We start from the raw sequence: 25,826 nt of genomic DNA, 5'->3' as shown, positions 1-25,826 counted from the left end.
TTGAACCCAGGACCTCTGAAAGAGCAGTCAGTGCTCTTAATCACTGAGCCATCATCTTTCCAGGCCCTGTTAGCCATTTCTTTCTTCTCTTTTACGGCAATCACATTCCATCTCACTTTCCATCTCACTGAAGTTACTTTCCAAAGTTCCTTCTCTCTTTGAAAGAGAAAAGAGGTTCACAATGAAGCTCATTGGTCCAGAAAAGAGTGAGCAATTACTTCACAAACTGCAGTGAAGGGTCAGGATGGTGAGACGCAGTCTGGACAGTGGGATGCTCACAGTGAAGGGTCCGGACCATGTGATGCTCGCAGTGAAGGGTAGGGACAGTGGGATGCTCGCAGTGAAGGGTCGGGACGGTGGGATGCTCGCAGTGAAGGGTCCGGACGGTGGGATGCTCGCAGTGAAGGGTCGGGATGGTGAGATGCTCGCAGTGAAGGGTCCGGATGGTGGGATGCTCGCAGTGAAGGGTCGGGACGGTGAGATGCTCGCAGTGAAGGGTCCAGATGGTGGGATGCTCGCAGTGAAGGGTCCGGATGGTGGGATGCACACAGTAAAGGGTCTGGACGGTGAGATGGGCTCTGAACTGTAAGAAAGGTGTCCTAATGTCTCTTTAGTCTTTGCAAGTGTCAAAGAAAGGATCTCTTAGGCACTTTCTGTGTTCCTTCAGGTGATCTGGTCAGTTGACAGACTCTGACTACTCCTTTTTCTTAACCTTCCTTGAGCATTAGCATCCCACAAGACCCCATGTGACCTGCCAGGGAGAAGAAAATAGGGAGGGAGGAGTGACTCGATAAACAAGAAGGACATATTTTAGAAGGGGATTTAAGCATGTTAAACATATTACCACAGCACAGTGTGCTTGTGTAGTCCTTTATTTGGAGAAATAAAGATGAAGTCAATTTGCAGCTGGCTGATTGAATTAATTAAAAACACTTTATTGTCTAATATTTCCCAGGTACTAAGCTGTGCGCCGAGAATGTGCCAATTAGCAAGACAGGAGTGGCGGGCGCTGTCCTCCTGGAGTTTGCAGACTATTAGAGAAGGCAGACGGTGTAAGGAGAATTATATAAACGGGAATCTCACTACCTCTCCTTCCACTCCAGAACAGTTAAGCCAGTCCAATGTGATGAACTAGAGTAGCTGACTGACACGTAGAGAGAGGAAGATATTGAGGTGAGAGGGGATGAAAGACGGAGAAAGAGTGAGAGGAGAAAGCATGCCTGGGAGGGGAGAGGAGCCTGCAGAAGAACAAGGAGCAAAGCAGAAACGAGGTGGCGGCATGCTAGGCCCAGAGGCCATGGTAAGGATTTGGGGCTTTATCCCAAATCAACAGGCAGCCATAATTAACCTCTGAGTTGATGCAGACATCTGTTCTCTTAATTATTTTTAATTATTTAAAAAACGTTTTAGGGGTTGAAGAGATGGCTCAGCGGTTAAGAGCACTGACTGCTCTTCTGGGGGTCCTGAGTTCAATTCCCAGCAACCATATGGTGGCTCACAACCAACTGTAACGGGATCCAATGCAGTCTTCTGGTGTGTCTTGATGATGGCTACAGTGTACTCATATAAATACAAATAAATAAATCTTTTCTAAAAAAATGTTTTGATTTTCATTGTCGTTTTTGAAACAACATCCATTAATTTTAAAAGAAGTCTGTTGCACCTGGCATAATGGCACACACCCTTAATCCCAGCATTCGTGAAGCAAAGACTGGAGGATCTCTGTGAGGCCAGCCTGGTCTAGAGAGAGAGAGATTCTGACTCAAAAGAAGAAAAAAAGGAGAAGGAGAAGAAAGAGGAGGAGAGAAAGCAAGTGGAGGAGGAGGAGGTGGAGGAAGAAGAGGAAAGAAAGCAAGTGGAGGAGGAGAAGGAGGAGGTGGTGGAGGAAGAGGAGGAGGGAGAGGAGGAGGAAGATGAGGAGGAAGAGGAGGAGGAGGAAGAGGAGGAAGAAGAGGAAGGGGAGACAGCAGCAGCTTGATGGATACCAGGCTTGAAGCAAAGGTGAAAACAGAGGCAGGGACATAAGTAACACTTCACACAGGTATGGCTGGGAGAGAGAGAGAGAGAGAGAGAGAGAGAGAGAGAGAGAGAGAGAGAGAGAGAGCGCTGTGAAGAATGCATGGATGATAGCTATGAACAAATACTTTCTTCTCTTTGTCTTCCCCCCCCCCACACACACACACACACATCCTGTTTAATTGAAAGACACTTTTAAATCATAAATACAGTATGCAGCTTAGGCTGGACCACTTCTGCAGTGCTGGGCTTTTGTTCCCCCTCAATGCTGGGGATGGGAGGTGGGCCTTGCAATGCTAGGCAAGTGCCTGCCTAGGAGCCACGCCCTTCTTCCTTTCCAGCCTCACTAGGAGGAGGGCTCCTTCCTTCTCTGCAATAGGAGAGACACAGGAGTGAGTAAGGGTGGGAAGCTGACAAATTCTCTGAGGTGGCTCTTGATGATCTTCTAAAACCAGGTGATCAGTAAATATTTGTTGATCCCAGCACTCAGAAGACCGAGGCAGAAGGATTGTTGAATAGGAGGCCACCCTGAACTCCATACAGCATGATGTCTGTGTCAAAGAATGAGCCAAAATTAACTGAGTGATCAAGCCATCAGTGAATGAATAAATGCAAGTAAAATTTGAAATCTATACACTTATTTTACCTAGAAGCATTCTGTTGTCAACAAATCAAACAAACAAAGTTTGAGGATAGGGTCTCGCTCAGTGGGTAAAGGTGCTTCCTGCCAAGGCTGATGACCAGAGTTCAATCCCTGGTGGAAAAAGAGAAGCAATTCCCACAAGGCCTGCTCTGGCCTCCGTGTGAGCGCTGCAGTAGGAGTGAGCATATACACCAGAGAAGTGCGGAGTCGAAGGTGATGGATGCATGAACGTGAGTGGTCTCGGGGTATAGGAACAGAGAGGTATGATCCAAAATCTAATGAGGCCTAACATGGTGGTGAAGACCCTTGGGAGGCAGTCAGAACTCTGTGAGTTCAAGGCCAGCCAGGGATATACATAGCAAGACCATGTCTCTCAATAAGCAAACAGCAATAAGCAGGTTGCTAAGATCTTGCTCTGCACAGACTTGGTAGGGAAGTTGCTTCACTCCCTGGATACGGTGAAAGCAGGGGCCGTTTGTCCTGCAGACAGGACTGTTCCATCCCACATGACAACACTAACCATTCTTTTCCATCCCCTAAATGTTTCAAGCCACAGCCCTGCACTTGGAAGGAAGGGAGAGCACACACAGAGCCATCGCTGACACGGAGAGGCAGCTATGTGCCAAGCACCACAGTGAATACCATTTCCCGTTGCTCCTCATCACCTTTGTGAGGCACGTGTGCTGATGCTCCAGTGTCTCTGTTTCGGGATCCTGGAAACTGAGCTTCAGGGAAGATAAATGCATCCAGCTCACCCAAGCTATAAGCAACAGAGACGCGATTCACACCTATGCCTGCCTTCAGTGTTATTGTCCTGCTATAGTCCGTCTCAAATTTTAACACCTCTCTTCCTAATGCTGTCACTGAGTCAGCCACTCCCTGGCTACTCTTTTTTTTTTTTTTAATTTATTTATTTATTATATGTAAGTACACTGTAGCTGTCTTCAGACACTCCAGAAGAGGGCGTCGGATCTTGTTACAGATGGTTGTGAGCCACCATGTGGTTGCTGGGATTTGAACTCCGGACCTTTGGAAGAGCAGTCGGGTGCTCTTACCCACTGAGCCATCTCACCAGCCCTACTCTTTTTTTTTTTTAATACTTTTCATCTTTTTTCTATTAAAACCATATCTTCATGAATGCTTTGTTTAAGTCTCACTATGTTCCAAAGCAATTGAAGGACTTCAAACCACATGGCTTTCTCTGACCTCGGAAACCTTCAGCAGTTTGTCTTCATTGCCCCCTGAATACGTTCAATCCGCATTACAGATGAGTTGGGGGAGGGGCTGGAGAGATGGCTCAACTGTCAAGAGCTCACACTGCTCTTATAGAGGACCCAGGTTCAGTTCTCAGCACCCGATGGTGGCTCACTTTCTGTAACTCCAGTCCAAGAGGATCCAATACCCTCTTCTGACTTCTGAGGGCACAAGGCACACATGAAGTGCGCATACAGACATGCAGGCAAGCAGTCATAAAATAAAAAGATAAATAAATGAGTTGGGCCTTATTTAACATACTGTGCACAAGCTCTTTCAAGCACAGGAAGAGGAAGCGCATCTTGTTTCTGTTGGGGGTGCTATAGAGCAGGCACGGTCTATAGCTTCTTCTTAGGACCTCTTGTATGAAGTCAGCCGACACTTGTTGGCTTCCCTGGATCACCAATGTAAGCATTTACATTAGCAGACTGTCTTGACAGCTGTCTGCATCTACTTAGACAGTTTCTTATTTATGCCAAGCTGTATGACAGAGCAATTCTAATTTGTGCTGTGAATTTATTTATTTATTTATTTTCTTTTTGGATATCTAAAAATACAAGGGGCTGACAGTAGCCAGAGAAGCTATGGGTTTGTGTAAGGAGGGGATTCATTTTGAAAAAACAATGTGAATAGTAGACTTTTTATCTTGTTGAAGAGCCTTATTTTTTTTCAAAGCTTACAAATTGTCATAAAAAGAAAAAGAGCGCCCAAATTGGTTGAACTTGAAGTTCCCTGTTGCCTTTCTCCTCCTTCAGAGCCTTTTTCTAAACCTACTTCCCTTAAAATGACTTTTATTGATTTTCACTCAACAAGAGTTATTCTTCAGAATGAGGATGGAGGGGTCAGAGAGAGAAATTTACCCGCTGGTACCTGAGGAGTAGGTGCGTCTCCGGATCCAGGCTTGCTTTATTTGTTCTGTTTCCTGTATCCAGAAACCTGTACACTGGGGATCGCTAGGGTCCTCTGTGTCTTGGTCAGAGCTCGAGTACAGTATACTAATAGATCAATTTATGTGTTCATTCATTCAGCAAACATTTATTGAGCAGGCATGTCCTAGGCATTGGAGATACTAAGACGAATAAGATGTAGCCGCTGCCCTCTGTAACCTCCAGATGCACAGAAAGGCACCGGTCTGGTGGGGGTTCAGGACAGGGAAGGCGTCTAGAATGAGGGAGCTGCCTGTCCTCCATCAGGAACTCCTTAGAGAATAAGATCAGCCCTGAAAAATAAATAAAGCATCTTGTCGCATTGGGTAGGAAACGGTGCGTTTTAACTTACATGTCTCATCTTGTTGAGTAATTTCCCCCCTGTTACTTTTCCCCTCCAGTCTTATCCACTTTTTGGTCTATATTTAACATTGCCTTCAAAGCTATTTTTCTAAATCCCGCTCCAATCCTGCCATTTCTGTCTTGAGAATTTTTTCATTCATGGTGTGTGTTTCTCAGTCACCCACTGTGGTGTTTCACAGTGTTTGAGCGTTAAGTGTTTGAGGTGCTATGATAGGTATGCAGGCCCTCCCTTCAAGAACCTTAGCATCTGGACCAGCGAGTGCTTCTCAAATCTAGACCTCTTATTTCAGTAACTTCCCTCCATCATATGCCAGTATTTATGATACGAAGTGTGTTTCCAACAATTGAACAAAGACAGATTTCTGCTTTAAGAGGATCAAGTCCAGCTCTGCAGCAGCGGTGCACATGTAATGCCAGCAGTCAAGAGGCAAAGGCAGAGGCAGAGGCAGAGGCAGAGGCAGAGGCAGAGGCAGAGGCAGAGGCAGAGGCAGAGGCAGAGGCAGAGGCAGAGGCAGAGGCAGAGGCAGAGGCAGAGGCAGAGGCAGAGGCAGAGGCAGAGGCAGAGGCAGAGGCAGAGGCAGAGGCAGAGGCAGAGGCAGAGGCAGGCAGGTTTCTATAAATTCAAAGCCAGCCTGGTCTACAGATCAAGTTCCAGGACAGCCAAGGCTACATCTTGGTTAGGGGTGCAGGAAAGAAGACCAAGTCTACTGGTGGAGTTACACAGTTTAATTCACAGGTCCAAGACCACATGGTAGGTAGGTAGATACATGCACTGTATACTAGGATGGTAGACTTGGAAAGAAAGGGCTTCTGGGCAGGATAGCTTTCTGAAAGTGATCATGCCTATAAACAAAGTCCTGGAGTACCAAGAGAAGTGAGCAGGATGTTGAGACATACAGATGTTGTGACAGATGACCTGTTTAGTGAGAACTCTCTAGAGGAGCTGAATGGAGAGGATGAGTATACTGTGCAAATGGGGATTTGCTATTCCACCTTCCACAAGATGGTCCCGAGTCGTCTAACAACAGCTATCTTTGAAGAGCTGGAGTGCTAGAGACTTGGGTAGCAGTTCAAGTCACATGGCTGGGAACCTTAGCAGTGCCAGTCTGGTGCCAAGGAGCTAGAGGATTCCTGGAGAGATATCTAGTCCATCTTAGAAGCATAAAGAGGCTGGGTTCTGATCTCAGGGAAGAACACAGTCCAGCGGTGGTTGCAGCTACAAGATAAATGAACTCATCAGAAGTCAATGAAATTAAAAAACAAACAAACAAAAAAAAAAACCACAGCTTTTCTCTTGGACCTCCTTTCATTTGGCTGCCACCCAATGGTGCTATTCACATTTAGGGTTGGTCATCCTACTTACAAAATCCTTCACAGGTGTGGTCAGATGCTTAGTTGATTCCAGATCCAGCCAAGCTGTCAGCCACCCATCGCAAGACTCTTAGCCACCCAGTCTGCCCCTGTTGCTTCTGTTCCTCTGTTTTCCAGGGTAAGAGTGAGTTTTCCCTGGACTGTTTGCCATTCCTCTGACTTGATGTGTGCCTCACGCATCTGGGACATACTTAAGTGTAAGTGCATTTTTCAAAATAACAAAAAAGGATATGTAATTTCCAAGTATAAAATGGCTTAGATGCCACCTCACACACCAATGCTCATCGTCACCTCTCTTTGCCAGGAAAGTCTTAGATGTACTATCTATCTAAAAGCACTGAGAAACTTTACGGCTTGGTGATTTTGTACATACCATTTCTTGTCCTGAAGTGTACTTCCCATTCAAAGTCTATTTAAAGTGCCATTCCATGCAGTAATCATCTTTGGCTTTTTTTTTTTTTTAAGAGTTTTATTTGTTGTTATTTTAGACTATGTGCATGGATTTGACTCTGTTTGTGCACATGCATGTGGTACCCACAGCAGCCAGAAGAGGGCATCAGAAAACCTGGAGTCAGAGTTACAGGTAGTTGTCAGCCACCGATGTGGGTGCTGGGAATCAAATGCAAGCCTTCTGCCAGAGTTTACCCTGCTGAGCTGTCTCTCAAGCTCCCATACAATGGTTACGTTTAATCAAGCATAAATACTGTCCCACACAGTAGTTACTTTTTGAATACCCATGGTTGCTGTGATCTTACGGGAGCCCCAGGCTGAGTTAGCTTCTTCCTCCTGTGCCTTTCCTCCAGGTTTTACCCAGAGTTCCCTGGTAGGTCTGCTCACACTGGGCCTCATGTGCACGTTTTCATAGCCAGCTTGTTGCTGGAGCTCCCCTGGCAGGAACTATCTTTCATTTACTTCTGTATTCTTAGGGACTAGCAGTTGGTAGACAATAGGCAACTCTTTAATGTTGAGGCTGAGGACCGTTCCATACTCTTATCACTTTTGCTCTTACACAAAGCAGGATCTTTGCTGGGAGAGATGGTACACACTTCTAACCCCAGTCTTCAGAAGGCTGAGGCAGGAGGATCACAAATGGAAGGCCAACCTAGCCGCAACATTAAAGCATCCTTCTCATTGCATTGTTAGGGATGAATATAGGGTGTGTGTGTGTGTGTGTGTGTGTGTGTGTGTGTGTGCGCGCGCGCGCGAATTCCCTTTTCTAAATTTTCACACACTTGTTCTCTCATAAGTAAACTGTATCACACATAATGTGCTCTATGTTGATGTACCTCTGAAAGTATCAGGGCTGTACCAAGCTGGAAGTGGGGATGTCTTTTTTGCCTCCACTGCAAAGAACCCTATTCGTTGCCTGTTTTTAAGTTCTACGCTTGTTCTCAGTGTGCTTGCTCTGATGCTACCACTACCTTTGTATATTTTGTAATGAATATTCAGATTACCATAATGAATATTCAAATTACCAACTAAGTATATTTGCATTGGAAAGAAAACAGGAATGTATGAAAATTAAAGCGGTGAGGTTGGGGAGATGGCTCCATAAAGTGCTTCACACTCAAGCATAAGGGCCTAAATTCCATCCTCAGCACCCACACAACAGACACCCAGTGTGCTGGTGTGCATCTGTAACCCCAGCACTGGGGAGGCTGAGACTGAGGACCCCTGGGGCTCACTCATCAGCCAGCTACTCTAATCATGAGTTCCAGGTCCCAGTGAGAAACTCTATCTTAAAAACGATGTAGGTGGTGGAGGCTGGAGAGCTGACTCAGTGGCTAAGAGCTCATGTTGCTCTTTTGGAGCACCTCGGTTCAGTGTCCAGCACCAACATGGTGGCTCACAGCCGTCCATACTCCAGTTCCTGGAGATCTGATTCTCTCTTCTGACCTCAACAAACACCACATGCACTCAGTACGCATGCATGCATGTAGGTAGAACGTTCATACACATAAAGTGAAATAAATAGAAACTAGGCATGGCAGGTAGCGCACAACTTTAATCCCAGCACTTGGGAGTGGGGCAGAGGCAAACAGATCTCTGTGAGTTTGAGGTCAGCCTGGCTTACACAGAGAGTTCCAGGAAAGTCAGTAGAAAAACCTTGTAAGGTAGACAGTGCCTGAGAAAGAGTCCTGGAAGCTGTCTGCTGGCCTTTACACAACATACATACATGCACTCTTATATACCCTAACATATACTTGTACAGACACATACATGCACTTGGATTCACACACACATACACAGAGCCGAAGTCTTCTCTTTCTTCCTGTGCCCCTTGGACATACACACACCTATATCTGCTTTCTAAATTGCCTAGACATAATTAGTGTGCTAGAAACTTGGTGTAGTTCACCTTTGGCCTTTGTCCATGGAGAGGTGTGTACATGCATGTGATAGAAATGCATCATGCTATGTGTACTGTTCTTTGACTTACATGTCTTCTCGATTGACAGTCTATCATGACCTCCTTCCATACCAGTCCATCCAAGTCTGTCTCATTTCCTTTGATGGCTGCCCCCTTTTAATTTGACGATCTTAATTGTCTGTAAATGGGAAAGCCAAATAATCAAGCTTATTAGAATTGTACCTAAGAAAGAGTAAATCAGCTCCGAGTGAAGGCTTGTGGAATTCTCCTAGGGGTAAAATGTGTTAACTTTAGCACATAGACTTGGCCATGTTTGTTTTGGCTATTCTGGGACTCTTTCTGCCTATTTCCTGCTTCATTGTGTTTTGGAGAGCCAAGGTTGCCAAACATGTGACCTGTGAAGTGACAAGGTATTAGATGTTCAGTTTCACATTGTAGGGTTTTGCTACTGTTTTGCATTTAAGTTTTTCATCATATTGTCTTTATAGATGGTGTCTGTCCCCCTTCCTAAGTATTTGCATCTCGGTGCAGAACACTGCCAACGTCACTGAAACGTCTGGCTTGACAGCTGAGCTGAAACGGAGCTTCTTACAGGTTGTCCACTCATAAGATGTGACCTGGCTCTTAGAGGAACTTTACAAATTGATCTGAAGGAGCTGGAGGCTGTGGCACAGGCTACTAATCCCTCTCTATTCAGGAGGCAGAGGCAGGAGGATCTCTGTGAGTTTGAGGGCAGCCTGATCTACAGAGTGAATTTCATAGTATCTTAGGTTATACAATAAGAAACACTGTCTGGAAAAAAACAAACCAACAAATTACAGAGAACAAAGCTGGGTTGGTAGTGCTTGTCAGCAATCCCGGAATCTGAGAGGCTGAAGCAGGGGGGTCACAAGTTAGATCAGGCTAGCCTGGGCTACAGTGTAAAATCCTGCCTCAATAAATGAAAGCAGTCTCTCAGGAGGAACAGTATCCTGCGATGTAAGTATGAGAACCCACCACAAGGATCTGTTTTCATCTTCCGAGGTAACACGGTTCAGTCTGGCTGAATCTGCCTTTAGAGTCTACACAGCTACTGCCCCTGTGGGGCGTTCTCAACTGTCACCTGCCACAGACTTTTCAACTAGTCTCCATGTCTGCCGTCTTACCTCCAGGCTGCTCACCCTCTGACGACTACCGTGTTGGACACCTCAGGGTTTCTCGTGTCTCTGGGATGAGGTCCACTCTCCTCAGGTTAGCACACAAAGCTTTGCTATTGTGCTGTGACTCACTTCTGCTTATCTCTTGGGGCTGAATGCCTCATATTTCAATTACCAGGGAATGCAAGGGGCTCCTGGTCCTTTCAGCATACTGCAGGGCAGGGCTCAATAAATACATGCTAAATTAATGGATGAAGTATTTTGTGTTCGACATCTCAACATGCAGCCCAGGATAACCTCTGTTCACTAGTCACCCCAACATAATTAGTAATAGTGGCCCATTTATGATTAAACTTTTCTCAGGTCAACAGATATATGGTCACCCTAATTACAGCAGTGGCTACATTGATTTCTAACCTGTTCTTTTGGTCCCTGACTAGATGGTTAGTTCTTTAGGGACAGGAGTTCTGTGGGATTTGGGGGTGGTGGGGGTGTTGGTTTGGTTTTGTTGTCATTGGTTGTTGTTGTTGTTGTTTTAATCTAAGCCATGGCCTTGCACATTCAAGGCATATTTGTTTTGGTTTGTTTGTTCTTGAGACAGTTTCTCTATATAGTTCTGGCTGTCCTGGGAACTCTCCCTGTACTCCAGGCTGACCTAGAACTCATAGAGATCTGACAGCTTCTGTCTCCTGTCTGGCTAAAGGTGAGAGCCTTTACTGCCTGGCTTGTATCTGTTCATTTTTAATACTCCTATATACTGACATTGTCAGATACTTAGATGATTCTCTTGAAAAAAAAATCAAGCATAGTTCTTGCCCACATAACGTTTATAACTCAACAGAAAAGAGCAGTCTAATTAACAATAGTGCCAATGCATGACTGGTATGGCTAGAGGCTTAGAAGTCCCTAAGCCAATTGAATCCTGTGAATGGAGGTAGTCATGGTCACAGAAGTCTAGGTGAGCCTATTAGCTGCTCATTTAAAGAGCTGCTAATTAAACATTTTAAGTGTAATCACCACACAGGAACTTAGCTAGTACCTTTTGTTGAGAGTCTCACTCCTAGCCCTGGCTGGCCTAGAACTCCCTGTGTAGACCAGGCTGTGCTGGGACTTTCAGCAGTCCTCCTGCATCTGCCTCCTGGGTGCTGGGATTACAGGCATCAACCACAGAGCCCAGTTCTATACAAACTTAAGCACATGTTAAACATGAGAAAAAGGGACGAAAAAGTCACATCAGAATGGAATATTGGTCTCATTCTGGTTTAGACTATAATCCTGGGAGGTTCTTCGCAGGATGGATTATCCTCATGTATCCTAGGGAAGAGAAATTTTTTCCAGATGAGAAACCTGACTTTTTAGAAACCAAGCCACAAAACAAAGGAATTACTTCAGAGGCCAGGATTAGCTTTCAGCTGGGCTTTGCCTTCTCAGCGGGGCCTACCTGCCTTCCCTGTTAGCTGTGTACCTAGAAGTAAGTCACAAAACCCAGCCTCAGTTTCTTCTTTTTAAAAACTAGAAATATTATCTCCAGAATTAAAGGGCTAAATGAGATTGTGGAATGACATTTGGACTCATAGCTTGGGTCTTAGAAGGTTCTCAATAATGTTAATTCTCTATTTCCCCAATATATCTTTTTATACCTCATGAATTAACAATTTGAAGAGAAAGAACTATATTATAAACATCAGTGACACCAGGGAAATTTTTATTCACAAATCTGGGTGTTAAACTAGGCCCCTTTTCCTCTCTGTCTAAATGTCAGTTTTATTCATATTCACTTACAATTTTATTTTTATAGGCAAAGACCCAAAGTAATATTCAAAGCACTAAACATTCGAAGCACTACACAGCAGGTAGGATCTTTCGGGGGCGGGGGGTGGGGGGGAAAGGGTAGAGTTTTATGTTGGAGCCAAGGTTTGGTGGTCAGCGAGCAGCCCTGACGTCAGGCTTAAAAGATTTAGCCATTTCCCCTTGGTCACTTTAGTTCAAAAAAGAATCGCGGTCAGTCAGATTTCTCCGAAGGGAAAGGAGGAGAGATGTAAACAAAGGCAAAAGACCTCTCTAGTTTCCACTTGGGCGGGCCACCTAAGACCATCCAGCCCTCTAGTGAGGGCAGCCAGGGCTGCTCTCCCGGAGTGCCCGGGGTCTGGACTCCATTTCCCAGAGTCCCTTAGTACCCTAATGTATTCAGTGCTCAGAGTGCCTGTATGTGTGTGAGTGTGAGAGAATGTGTGCGTGCATGTGTGTGTGAGTGTGTGTGTGCGCGCGCGCGTGTGTGTGCGCCTCCGAGTCCCTGGGAGAGTGGAGGCTCATTCACTGATTAGAGCCAGCGCTGAGAGGCAGCACTGCTCTTCTCTCACACCAACAGAGTCTCTTGATCTGTACATGCAATCCCAGGCAGCTCGCGAGCACAAACCCGGGGCCAGCCGCCTGCTGCTGCTGCTGCTGCCGCTGCCGCCACCACCGCCGCCGCTGCCCCCGCCGGCTCTGCGCACCCGGGACTTTTCATGCACCACACTCTCCGTCTTCTTACCTTGGTGTCCTGAAAAGTGCGATCGTTCTCCCCAGGAATTTCCACGGCAAGTACGGAGCCCAGAAAGGGGTGTGGATGCGTGTGCGTACACAAGAGGGGTGGGCGCGAGGGTGGCCGGGTTGCTGAGGAACCTGGCTAACTTTCGGGGTTGGTCTCCCAGGGATTCGGGCGGCTCCCCTGCGACAGGGACAGGGACTGGGACCTGCACTGCCGCGTCTTAGATCTTGGCGACCGAGCCTCCTTGGCTGTCGGTGCCCGGCGCGCTCAGTGCGCTGCCTCACTCAAACTTTCCGTCTTGAGTTTTCCTTAATGTGTTTTATTTGGGGGGTGCAAGGGGGAGGGACCAGACGCTGGAATTGGACAAGTAGGGAGGGCGAGGGGGATAGCCAGGGGAAGGGAGCAGGACTTCTCCATCTTTTTATAAGCCCCATTTCCACTTTGTTTGGGTCGACCGCGAGTAAGCTCTCCTGCCCGGCTTCCCGGTGCACCCCGCTGTGATTTCCGCGGGCCCGGTCTGAGTGTTACTCAGTGGGGACTCTCAGGCGGCGGGCGGGATAGGAAAGGGGCGATCTGTTGAGAAACGATCCCAGCCGCACAACACATTGCCGACCCGGTGGGGTACCCCGCAGGCTCCGGAGCCTTGGGGTCCCCAGAGGCTCGGCTTACTTTTTCCTGACGAGGACGGGTGTGAAGGATGGAGAAGGAGAGCCGGGGGGTGCGGTGGGGGTGGGATGGGGAAAACCTCCGCCTGCAGGATGAAGGCAGGTGCTGCCACTGAGGTGAACCGTGCTATCTGTAACCGGTAAACTCCCAGCTCCACTGGGTTGGACTGGCCGGCCTTAGAGTAACGCGTTCCGTGCCGGTCTCCTGGGATTGGGGGTGGGGGGGCGGGATCCCCTCTTCCAGCGATTATAAGGAGCGAGGTGGGAGGACGATCTTGTAAAATCACGAGCTTGCTTTTTGTGTGTGTGGTGTTTTTTCTTTTTCTTTTTTTCTTTTCTTTTCTTTTCTTTTTTCTTTTTTTTTTTTTTTTTTTTTTTTTTTTTTTTTTTTTTTTTTTTTTTACATCTTCTACCTGCCTTAAACTGAGTAACAATTTCTCTTCTTCCGACTTGAGAGCAAAACTTTTCAGCGAGCACGCCGGTTGCTGCAGTCCTGCGGCCACCGCCGCCGCGCTCGTCACTCGGGGCCGAGCGACCTCCTCCGCCCGGCGGAGCCCGTCCCAGCCACCGCGCGCCGGAGCCTCCGGCCGCCCCCCCACCCCCAACCCGAAGCTTTTCAGGGCTCGGCCTGGGCGTTTCGCCTTTGTGTTTTGTAAGAGAAAGGCTTTTCTTCCAGGGCACAACAAACTTGGGCAGAGAGCTTCCGTATGGCCCCCCGGGCGAGGCCGCCCACGGTGGCGAGGCCATCTAGGGATGCGAGGTTCGTCCTGCGCTACAGTATCCCCGGCAAGAGCTCGAGGCCCGGGTGACCGTGGCCCGCCAGGGCGTGCTGGAGCCCCGAGGTGACGAGGTCTCGGGGTGTTGGAAAGCAGAGGACACATTCTCCCTTCCCATTAAGAACGCACTGCCTTCTCTGGTCCGGGTCACCGCTCTAGTCAAGGCCCCGGGGCCTGGGCCGGGGGGGCCGGACGCACATCGGGTGGCTGGAGTGCTTAGGGCCAGGGCCACCCGGATGGGGCGCGGCTCTGTCTGGGTGGCCTGTGTCGTCCCAGGTCTTTCTCCTGCGCCCCTTCGCTGCCCCAGAAGCAGCTGAAAGGGAAAGCACAGGCGCTCTCTGCTCACGACGTCTTGCAGCCACGACCTACCTCCCGCCTCCACTGTGGCCTCCGCCTGAGACGCATTTTAGGGTTTTTTTTGGGGGGGGGAATAAAAATAGAAGGAGGGCTAGCAGGAAGGAGGCAGTGAGTAGAACCGGGGGGGCAGCCGAGCTAGCTGGGGCCCTGCACACAGCCCCCCGGCTTTTCTCGCAAAGGGAAAATGAGCAAAGTGTAAAGGCAGAAAAGAGCGTGGAGAAAAAGCGCGCCGGGCGTTTCCCGTTCCGATTCCTCCCGGCCGGCGGAGCCCGGGGCTAAGTGGCGTGAGTTCCATCGCTGCGTTCCGGGGCCTGGAGGGGGAATCCGAGGACTCGGGTAGCGGCGCTGCACTGGGTCCCGGCACCGAGCGAGCGGGGGCACACCTGTTCTCGGGGTGTTGCTCCCGGGCAGCGACTGAGGGAGCCGTAGAGCCTCAACCTGCTGCACCCCACTGCCGCAGTACGGGAACCGCGGGGGCAGCGGAGCGGGGTGGAGGAGTCGGCGGCTGACGGCCGAGGGGCTCGCAGCCACCGCGCCCCGGTGACCCGCGGGGCGGGGCGGTGTAGGGCCTCCGGGTCCTAGGACTTTGCTCGAAGGCTGCTGCTTTCAGCCCCTGTCCCCAGGCCGTGTGAGCCTTCAGACCAGAGCTCCCGGGCTTGTGTTTCTTCCAGGACTGGTGCCTCGGTTCCCCAAAGTTAAATTGTTTTCAAGCGGAGGTTGTTAGGATCTTTGTACAAAGGCAACAGGGAGCTAGAGGGGTCAGGCCACGGAGTGTGGTGGGTTTGGCTCAGCGCTGACCCCCAAGTTTTTAATAGGTTTCTCCTTCCCGTCTTCTTTTCTCGTTTTCCCTAAAAGAGTTATTTTTCTTCTGGGTTGAGGCTCTTCATCGCTGAAATCTGCACCCGCACGCTCAGCATCCCCGCTTCCGCGTGCTCTCGGACCAGTGAGGCTGTCGCGGATTCGCATCCGATGGCCAAGCTAGAACAGGGTCTAGGTCTAAATGTGCCACCGGCTACCCAGCCAGTTCTCAGGCGTCGGCCCTAACCTGGGAGCTGTATTAGCATTATGCTCCCTGAACCTTTGCATATGGTGGTAAAATTTCTGTTAGGGAGGTGTTTCCACATACCCGTTGGGCATGTGTGCGGGGGGGGGGGGGTTCTCTTCAAGCGAAGTCTGTGAACTTAAAAAAAAATCTTTCCTTCGTTCTTCGAATACCCCCCGCTATTCTGGCCCCATTTCCCATTGTTCTTTGCTTTTTAAGTTGCCTGTTAATTTTTTAAAAGTTTATTTATGCAAAGGAAAATATCGTTTAATTTGTTCTATTATTTTAAGTCATGGCTTTTGGAAACGATTCAGAGACCACAAAAATGTCACCTGTTGTAATAAGCAGAGAAGCGTTGCGTGTGCATTTTAATTGCCAGCAGAGTCCTAGTTTGGTGGGCGCCCTGAGCTCGGCTCTGGGAAAGAGCTTGCTTTGTGGCAGTCATTTCCAAGTGGGTTTGGCTCTCAACAGCCAGCAGTAGCAGCGACACTGCTTCTTTGCACTGCCATCCCCAGAGCCGGGGAAGAGGTCCGGACCCTAGGCAGGGGTGGGAAACCGCTCACTCGTTGGGACTTTCTGTCTGGCTTTCGGTTTTTCTACACGAAAGTGGCTAGTTTGCACCAGAGAGCGCGGACCGCTACGCACCAGCCTAGTATCAGATAATTGCACATTCTAAAAGCCGGCTTCTTCATTTGTCTTGCTTCTGGCATGTTTAACCACGCAATTAGTAATCTCACTAATTATTCAGTTAGCCGACGTTTTGTAACTACTTTGAACCAAGGTCGGGTGTATGATTTAAGAAACAAACAAACTCCCACACAGAGAGAACTGAGCCAAACCCATCACGTCAAGGATTTGAAAATTTAAAAACTCGATATTTGTTGGTCCCTCTGTCCAACCTCACTGCCTGCTGGACAATTTATTTAGCTTCGTGGATTGATCCCTCCTCCTTGTTTAGTTAATTCAACAAAGACTTTTTGCAATCTGTTTGGAGTTTGTCTGATGCCGTGGAAAAGTAGCTGATGATTTATTTGGTTGCTTTTCGATTTCTGTCTTCAGCCCTTCTTTCTCCTCCTTTCAGCAGGGATGTCAGCTGTTATTACTTCCTATTGATCCCTTTGCAAAGTGAGAAGTGAACTAAAATTAATGTCAATTCCACTGCTCGGATCAATAGCTGGAGTTATTTTAATCTGGATTTGCACGAAGTGCTAAATTAAAAAAAATCAGCATAGAGGCAGAAAAGTACCAGTTACTTCCTATCTGCCCAGTTCTTCACAGTCACCCAAATGTACCATCAAGCTGATTATCTTACAATCCATATTTTTTTAATTAAGAGGGTCAGTTAGTTTTCTTATTTTGGGTTCTGTGTTTAAACCCATGACATTTTGACATTGGGAGTGTATTAACTATAGATTTTCATAATGACTGTGGTCTGCTGAAGCCTCATCTATACTGTTAATGTGAGGAGGGGGAAAGAAAGAAAAGGGAAAAGAAAAAACAAAACTCCCCCCCTCCCTTGCAGAGACCAACGCCCACACAGTAGAGTAAAAGAGATGTGGCCTGGAAAAATATTGTTGATTTATTTTCAGTATAATGAAGTTTTCAAATGAATTCGCAGGTTTGAGTGATTGACCGCGTCCTATTGGAGTGTCCGGTGCTGTCGCCAGATCACTAATTTATGAAAGTCGTTTAACATAATGAGGTGATCTAGGAAGTAAAGATGGAAAGTGAATCCTGGGGACAGTTATTTGGGGAAGAAGCATTCCTCCCCCTCACCCCTGGGGTGTCATGTCTGTCCTTTCCTCCAGCCAGCCTGCTATACTGAGGCTTGACAGACACGCGGTGTGTTCCTTTCTGTTCTGAAGAGCTGCTTAGACCCCTTGGAACAGCTCTGGACCCACGTTCCATGTTGTGGGACCATTAATCTGACTTGAAAACAGCCAAGAACAGAATTCCCAGACTTGTCAGGCTAACTGGCTGTCCTTGGCACAACATTCTCTACCCTGCTATAACTTGACAGGAAAGTTATTTAAAATTTGGAAGAGAGAAAAATCTGTTAATGTGAGATACATAATCTGGTAATTTGGTGTCTATAAGGAGAGATGCCAAGTGAGGAAGCTCTGATGGTGTCCACTCATCTTCTCAATTAATAACAGCCATTGACATGTCTGCTACAGGATGGGAGAAGGAAATACGCTCCTTGCACTGCACTAAGCTGGGAGGATTCGTCTGCAGTTTAACTGAGGGTTTTCTATCTGAGGGACTACCAAAGGTGTCCCACTACAGACATGGGCTTTTTAAAGGGGGGGGTCAATTTTATTTTTGACATGACTCAATTTATAAGTTGTAACAGATGGAAGTTTGGGTTATATTTTTAAGTTCTTTCAGTTTCTACTGAGGCTATAGATTTGCAGCTAGTAAGTCTTGGTTCTCATCTTATCCTGCCTTTTGATAATACAGTTCTTCCCCCCCCCAACCCCCATTAAATATATTAGAAACTGAATCAGTACTATGAAAATGTACAGCCTAATTTTATAAGGGAACCTGAAAGGAGTCTCTTTGAAATCCAGTTAGTTTTGGGGGGCTTTTATTGGACATCAGCTCTGCCTGGGCCAATAAACGGAGTGAAATAAGTCAGAGATTTTTGTTAACATTTTTTTTTTCTAAATGTTAATGGTAAATCCAAGGCAGTTTACAAATTTCCTTAGGAGTGACTGTATTAGTAACTAAAATTACCAATCCATTCTTTGCTGTTCCTGGAAGAGAACATGTGCCAAAGGTGCTAGTTATGTTTTTTAAACATTGTCAGAAGTGCCAGGCATTCTGTTGATGAAGGTCCTGGTTTCTTTCAGGAGAGAGCTAGGAAGCCTGTGTAATTAGAGGGGGCTGTGTGTAAAAAAAAAAAATTGTTCACATGGCACTTATTTCTAGAGATAGTCTTAGGTGACACATGAAAATGTATGTATAGAAGATGTATGTATATGTATTGGCCAATGTGTGTGATTCAGCCACATGTACAATTTGTACCAACTAATATGTATGGTCTAGATGTGTGTGTCATAGGGACCTGTCAGTATAAGGATGAAGAAAGATATTAATATGGGGCATCAGTAAGGTAGAGCCTGGTCTCTGTACCTCAAGCCAGAAGCCAGCCATAAGTGGTGTTTGTAGGTAGAAGCCCTTTAAAATATAGAGCTCCCCCCCCCAACACCTAATCTGCTGGGTGACTTGGCCTTCCAAAGCTCATTTGCTCAGGGAATATTGTATTTGGAGGTTTTATGATTTTTTTTTCTTTGCTGGGCTCAGGCGCATTTCACCCGGAACGTGTAGGGACCAAAGTCAGCTACGCGTACATCACAGTAAGTTGTCTATTGATTTTCCTGAATGAAAACGGTCTGCTGCTGCTGCCCACTGGCTCCTAAAGCCTGTGGTGTCTCTTGCCCGAGCATCTGTAAGCCAGAAGGATGGTGTTTCAATCACTTGGGGGTTTCCCTTCTTTTTTTTTTTACCTCCCCCTGACTTTCCTCCCCCGTCTTTTCTTCCTCTTTGCTGTTCCTGCAGGTCTTCGAAGGGCATGATTCCCCAGTAATAATCCTCGCCCTGATCCAAGGTGCAGGTCGCCCTCCCTTCCAGGGAAGACTGCTTCTTGTGTGACACCGGCCATCGAAAGAGACTCCGATGGACTTACACCGGGCAGCCTTCAAGATGGAGAACTCATCCTATCTTCCCAACCCTCTGGCGTCCCCAGCACTGATGGTCTTGGCGTCCACTGCCGAGGCCAGCAGGGATGCCTCCATCCCTTGTCAGCAGCCACGACCCTTTGGTGTACCTGTCTCAGTAGACAAGGACGTTCACATTCCCTTCACCAATGGCTCCTACACCTTTGCCTCTATGTACCACCGGCAAGGTGGGGTGCCGGGCACTTTTGCCAATCGTGATTTCCCCCCTTCCTTACTACACCTCCACCCCCAGTTTGCTCCCCCAAACCTAGATTGCACCCCAATCAGTATGCTAAATCACAGTGGTGTGGGGGCATTCCGTCCCTTCGCTTCCACGGAGGACAGGGAGAGCTATCAGTCTGCCTTTACTCCAGCCAAGAGACTCAAGAACTGCCATGACACAGAGTCTCCCCACCTGCGCTTCTCCGATGCAGATGGCAAGGAATATGACTTTGGGACCCAGCTGCCATCCAGCTCCCCTGGCTCACTTAAGGTTGATGATACTGGGAAGAAGATCTTTGCTGTGTCTGGCCTCATCTCTGACCGGGAAACCTCCTCGAGTCCAGAGGATCGGAATGACAGATGTAAGTACTTTGGTTGGAACCCCCTCCTCACCCCCAGTAAGCCTGCCTCGCAGAAGTGTTCAACAGGTTGGCAGCATCGCACATGCTCCCAGTGACGGGAAAGGCCAGCTCTGTCCCTTGTGACAGCTACGGATGGCTGATGCTTACTTACCTCTCCTCAATGATCAATGATATATATACTTCTTGCAGGTTTTCCGATGGTACCCGGAGGCAAGCTGGTCTCAGTGCCAGGCCTGCCTGGCTTCTCTGGAGACTGAGGAGGGAAGAGGGTGCCATAGACTCACAGGAATGAAAGTCATTTTATTAGAAAGCATAGGTTCCCAGGGAATTGGGGCCCAAGGAAATTTGCCCACCCCGCCCGTCTTTGCTGTCTTCATGAGGTCCCCTGACGCTAGTGTTTTTATATATATATATATATATATATATATATATATATATATATATATATATATTTGTTTTCCCGCTGTATCGTAGCCAGCATGCTCCAGGTGACTTTATTTTCTCAGCTCTCTGCTCTAGGGTTGGCATCAGGTTGTTTTTCACAGAAGGACAAAGGTGTCGTCACTCACCAGAAAGCATTTCAAACAGCCGTGCTTTCCTTGCGATCACGAGGCTAGAAAGCTGACTTCTCTTGGGACTCAGAAGGCTTGCTGGATGCTTATCCCAGGGCTAGCTTTTAGGACTAGACATAGCTGACCCAGGTGATGGCCTTATGGTTGATGCTCACAACTGTTATTAATTTCTGCTTACGAAATGGCTTTTCTCATGTTCCCCGGTGCTTTGGTAGGTTCTGGCTACATTTGCTAATCGTTTCAACTTAACCTTTCTTGGGAACTTGTAGACTAGGAGGGCAGAACCATGCAGTCTTCTACTCTGATATAATCAGAAAATAATTGTGTTTCGAAGCTTTGGGGCTGTGGGTAGACAGAACAGCTTTCTTCAGGCCTGGTGCGAGTTTACGAACTGAGGGTGCTTTTCCCTCCAACCTTTTGTTATAAGACTTGCTTCATTTTATTTTCTTAAGAAAACTACATCTGAGGTTTCCCTTTCCCCTCTCCTCTGCTTTTTTGTGCTCTTGTCTGCTCTAACCACCAACATGAACACCATTTTTCCCCCTCTCTTCTCTTTATGATGCCGAGGAGAGTAATAGAGACATTGCTGCTTTCTCCCCTGTCGGCCTTGCTTCCTCAGGCTGTCTCCTTGAATTAGGCACTGTGTTAACTTTCCTGTGCTAAAAGGCATCTGCCTACACCCAGCGTACCTTTTCAATAAAAGTCACCATAAAATCAACCTGCCTTGTAAATCCATCGCTCTTTGGTTTTGAAATATGTTGAGAGTGTGTCTTTTATGTCAGTGTCTGTAAGCCAGAGACCTCCCCACTTCAGGGAAAAAGGCTGCGGCTGTGTGTCAGCAGAGCTGCCACGAAGCCCTCTGGCTGTCACCTTCTCAGTTTCTGTTGACTAGTAGGTGCTATGATCCTGCTCCTGGGTGTACCTGCCAGACAGGTGTTTGGCCTTGTGCTGGGCTGGTTTTCTGTTTTGTTTCTGTTTTCCTTTGTTGAATGTGGAAGGCTCCTGGAAGCTGGCCCCTGCTAAAGCTGTGCTGGGTTAGGGTGTGACCAGCTCTTCCCCACTTTTCCCTCCAAGTACAAGTTGAAAATGAAATCCTCTGAAATCCGGGGTGTGATAAAGTGACACCCAGAGATCAAGACTCCTTTCTCCTCACCCCACAAGCCCAGCTCACTTTGAGTGTGTTATCATTTTAGCCCAAACCGGTGTCAGACTGCCAGAGCAGGAGCAAGCTTGTTAGTCAAGTCAGAACCCATGGATGTGGCTATCCATTCCCCTCTGCGTGTCAAAGCCATAACTCTTCTGTTTGCCTGGTTTGCATTGTATGGTGGTGCCGTCCCCCGTGGAGATGGATCCCTCACACAGGAATACGCCTGGGTGGAGAAAAATTAAATGAGTCTGTCTCCCAAGTGAAATGGAATTCTGACCTTGAAATTAATGGGACTCTGATCAGAAGGGTGAGGAAACTTTATTTCAAATTGTCATATGAACGGGAATCCTCTTTCCTTTTGTTTAAAATATCCTTCCTTTATAGACTACTCTGTGTTCTTTCCCTTGTGCACAGAGCCCAAGCTTGTAGGAAGGTCTGGGAGTACAGGATCCTTTGCGCACCCAGATTATCAGGGTTGTATTTAGGACTAATCTTTAGCCAGAAACAAAGGCACCAAGTGAAGAGGAGACTGTCCCCCAGTGGTGGCCCTGGATCCGTGCTCCCTTCCCCTTCCTTGCCTTAGGTATTATAGCTGCTGCCTGTGCAGGGGCAGAGGCTATGCAGGTGGCCGACACCTATGCTTTTGATTCTGAGCTTTTGGAAGGAAGGAGAGACGTTTTCTTCAAGGAAGCCTAGAAGAGCACCGTGAAAAAGTCAGTGGCAGCTTTCTTGGCTCCTGTCATACACCCGGCGTGTCTCAGAATATTTATGGTCTGTTTTATGTAAATACATATTTAAGGGCCGTTAGGAGGCCTGATTATCCCCACTAGATGCCTTTCGGGTCCTCCCTACAGAACCGTTTTGAAATAAGTAATATTTCTCAGATAATCGAGTGACAGTATACAAGACTGCTTCCAAAGGGAGCGAGAGCTAGGGGCAGATGGGGCAGCAGTGGGGGTTGGGAAGCCAGAAGAGTGGAGAGCAACTGTTCAGAGGGGCATCGGCACAGGATGTTTGCATGTGCTCACATTGCCAAATTGAGTCATGTATATTTTAGACTTGTAATTATTAAAATTTAGAATTAATTTCTGATATGGTTGGCTTTTTTTTTTCAGTTCTGTCAGACAATTTTTTTCATAGAATGTTTTTTTAAGTCTTAATTAAATATAATAGTACAAGTGCTAAGCGGGAACGTGGCTTCCTAGAATGTATAGTTTGGTTGGTAGGTGGGGTGGGGTGAGCATGGGTGTGCAGTTTCCTTACCGGGTGGAGAAGTTTTCGGACTGCATTTTAGGTTGCTGGAAATCAGTTTTTATAATGGAAACACTGACAGTTTTTACTGTGGCAGCCACCCCCTGCTCTTGGTTTGCCTCCATATGCAGATATGTCCACATGCCTTTCAAAGCCTGCAGACATGCTGTAATGCACACGTGTTCAGCCCTTAACTGCTGTGCTGATAGGCAGGGTTTCTTTTGTGATTAAATGTGCGTAGGAAAAAAACCAACAGACCCAAGTATAGCCGTTTGGGTGGTGTCCTTTCTTTTAGCGGGTACTTCCTGTTGCTTGTCTGTCCACCCACCTGGGTTTGCAGGTGACCCCAAGGTAGGTGTTGGGCCCTGTGGAGCAAGGAGGCCTGTGCGCTGCAGGACCGACTTACTTGTCCTGGAAAATGGGAGACGTGGTTTTGTGAGAAGCTGTTCGTGAAGGATGCAAAATTCCCCAGGAAGGAGACTGAGGTAACTCCCATTTATTGTCATTCCCTGAACCAGTCCCCAAGGCTCCTTGTCCAGGGAAATGACGCTAAAATTTATGGGCCAATTACGAATAGCCCATGTTGTGCGTTACATATGAAGTGTCTATAGATGTGTTTCCCAGGGCCTTTAAAATAAACATTCCTCATTAAGGAAACTTTACAGCAAAAGAGAAGGTAAGTCCTTACGTGCTGCCTGGTGGTAGAATCCCTACATTTATTACTCTCTCAGTGTGTACTCTGGGGCCTGACATGTGCCTCTCCTGGTGGCTTTCTTCAGGCCATCCCTGTGCCCAGATCCCTGCCTGACTTGTCTTTGACTGGCCTTCTTATCTAACCCCAAATTGGAGTTGGTTAGCATACAAGCTACTGGAGGCCTGAGAGAAATCAGAACTGTCCATGTGGAGCTGTGGCTGGCTTTGCCTTCTGGTTTACCCCGGGAAGGGGCGCCCATTAGTGTTTACCCTTGGTCTTCTCCCCTTAGTCTTCCCTGTGGCCGGGGGAACTTGAGATCTTCCAGAAGCTCCTGTCTTGCTTGATGCTCATCTTTGATATATTTGGAAAGTCAGCCAGCCCCAGGTCCCAAAAGCCCGGATTGGAGATGGTATTCTGCACTCTAGATTTGCCTTTATAAAGGCACGTGCCATGGAAGACCTTATCAATCAGCCTAGCCCACTTAGGCCAAAAGCAGCTTGGAAAGCCAGCTGACATCATAGAGGCGAGATAAAGCGGATACTTTCCAAAGGCTCTGGGATTGGTGTGGGCCGGGAACATTAGTTCCCAGGCTCCACCTCTGGACTGCAGCTGGAGCAGATGACCAGTGTGAAGGGTCAGCCACTGACCAGAAAGAGGGGTCAGAGGGTTGCCTGTATCTTGACTGCCTGGGTTCTGCCTGCCCAGATCTAGCCCTGTGATGCGCTCAGCTGCTTTGGGTTCTCCTCCCACCCCCTTCTCCCGCGGGGCAAGAACTCCTGTGATGTGTGTGGTTGTTACCGTTTGTTCACTCCCAACACAGTCACGGATACTCCCTTTCATGCTGCTGGGTTTAATTGTCTTGTTGGGATAAAGAAATGTTTGCACAGCTAAAGTGGGGCCGGGCTGAACCGGAGCAGTCCCCGATGGCTACAGAGCCATCTGGCCTGGCTTGGCTCTGCTCTGCGCGCCGCTCGCCCGGCACCCGGGCTGGCTCTGGCGGCCGCTCTCCCCGGCCCTCGCCCGCGGTCGCCTCTCACGGAGGGAATGCCTCATCACCATGGTGAGACGCGGACCTGGGGCTGTCCTCCCTCCTAGCCGAGCGCCCTCCCTAGAGTCAATTGTCATGCAGAAGCGATCCGGGCTGCCGTTTCCTCGCGGCCGCCAGCCAGCGCCTGGCTGCCCGCATCGAGGTGGCTGGTAATTGACCGTGGGGGAGGGCGCGGGGACGCGCGCACAGGCCGGGCCACCCAATGGGCAGCGCCTGTGGCCAGGTGGTTCCACAAGCGCTTTAGGGATGCGGATGACCTCGCCATCGCTCTTCAGGAGAAGTCCGCGCGCGGCCTCTAGGGTGCGGGGAAGGTCCGTGCGACACCCTACCCCCGCACTCCACGTCCCCACGCGCCCACGACGCTCTAAGAACCCAGTTCTTTGGCAATGATAGCGACCGGGCGAGATGTGCAGGCGGGTGCAGGGAGTGGTTGGAACTCCGCGCGCGCGTGCGAGTGGCCATGGAGTGGGGTGTGCACTGAACCAGGAGGGGGCCGAGGACGTGGGGGACCCTAGATGGATTGTGCACAGGCATGTGAACCCAGCTTTTCTTTGGGTAGTACAGCTTTGAGGCTTCTCCTTTCGGTTTCAAAAATAATTTCCCGCCTTAATTTTGCTTTTCGAATCTGTAAAATATTCCGGGAGTGTTTCCCAAGTCCGGGCTTGGTGAATCTGCAGGATTGCTGGTATTTGGGCGAGGCAGCCGCGGTCGCCTAAAACGCTGGGAGGCTCGCAGCCAGCACAGCGGGACTCCTTAAAGTCAGGGCAATTTCTGGAACTCTTCCCACGGGAAGTTGTCCGGAACTGCCTTCCGGTCAGCGGCCCCAGGTTGATTATTTGGTAGACTCCTCCACCCCCGCCTTTTTTGTTGTTTGAAAACAAAACAAAAACCTCACAAAGAAAACAAAACCTCACACCGAATCCAAAGTTGCTCTTTGCCCTCTATCCTCTTTAGAAGAGAACTGAAAAATAAAATTATATCTTTATTTTTAAAAAAAATTTTTAACCCTTTACTAACCACCACCATCGGCTCAATAAATATTAGCACAAGATAAAATGTAACATCTGTGAATACTCCAGATTGAAAGTGTTAATTCATTTAATCGAATTGAAATTTTTAATTTTTTTTCTTGGTTTTAACCCATAAACCACATGCATTAGGTTAATAAATATCAGACCACACGTTGGCATTACTCGTTATAAATACTTGGGATTTGGGGTGATGATACATGTCATCATAAAACCCACACAATTTTAACACCAAAATAACCATAATTTTTGGAGTTGAATATTCCCACGCGCTGCAATCGTTCTCAGCACCATTTTTATCCCTCTTAAAGATCAGCTGCAAACTTCTGGATA

At 47.9% G+C, this 25,826-nt stretch overlaps 1 protein-coding gene and 1 long non-coding RNA gene across 10 annotated transcripts in view; one reads left to right on the top strand and one right to left on the bottom strand.

Annotated features, from left to right (window-relative positions):
• Positions 1-26: 26 nt before the first annotated feature.
• On the bottom strand, positions 27-13,605 carry Gm12827. Of its 5 annotated transcripts, none has more exons than XR_868034.2 (5): positions 12,614-13,605; positions 9,014-9,122; positions 6,069-6,418; positions 4,784-5,132; positions 27-751 (listed from the first exon to the last, which is right to left on the bottom strand). It is a non-coding gene; the product is annotated as a predicted gene 12827 (long non-coding RNA). The 5 variants fall into 5 exon arrangements; XR_868032.2 differs by having other exon boundaries at positions 6,196-6,418; XR_376563.3 differs by lacking the exon at positions 6,069-6,418.
• The window catches only part of Rnf220 (ring finger protein 220), a 225,590-nt gene continuing 212,053 nt past the window's right edge, over positions 12,290-25,826 (top strand). Inside the window, exons 1-2 of one of the 5 annotated variants that reach the window (NM_025739.3) lie at positions 12,290-12,659; positions 19,012-19,753. In NM_025739.3, the coding sequence (NP_080015.3) occupies positions 19,129-19,753 (625 nt within the window). In that variant the 5' untranslated portion in view covers positions 12,290-12,659; positions 19,012-19,128. Of the gene's footprint in view, positions 12,660-13,653; positions 14,693-14,912; positions 18,810-19,011; positions 19,754-25,826 lie in introns of those variants that run through there. The other 4 variants (XM_006503285.2, XR_003954995.1, XM_011240588.2 and 1 more) reach the window with 4 other exon arrangements.

The sequence above is a fragment of the Mus musculus genome, chromosome 4 (genome assembly GCF_000001635.26).
Source record: "Mus musculus strain C57BL/6J chromosome 4, GRCm38.p6 C57BL/6J".
In the NCBI taxonomy this organism is placed as follows: domain Eukaryota; kingdom Metazoa; phylum Chordata; class Mammalia; order Rodentia; family Muridae; genus Mus; species Mus musculus.
The sequence above is the reverse complement of the archived record's forward strand: the minus strand, read 5'-3'. Positions and strand labels throughout refer to the sequence as shown.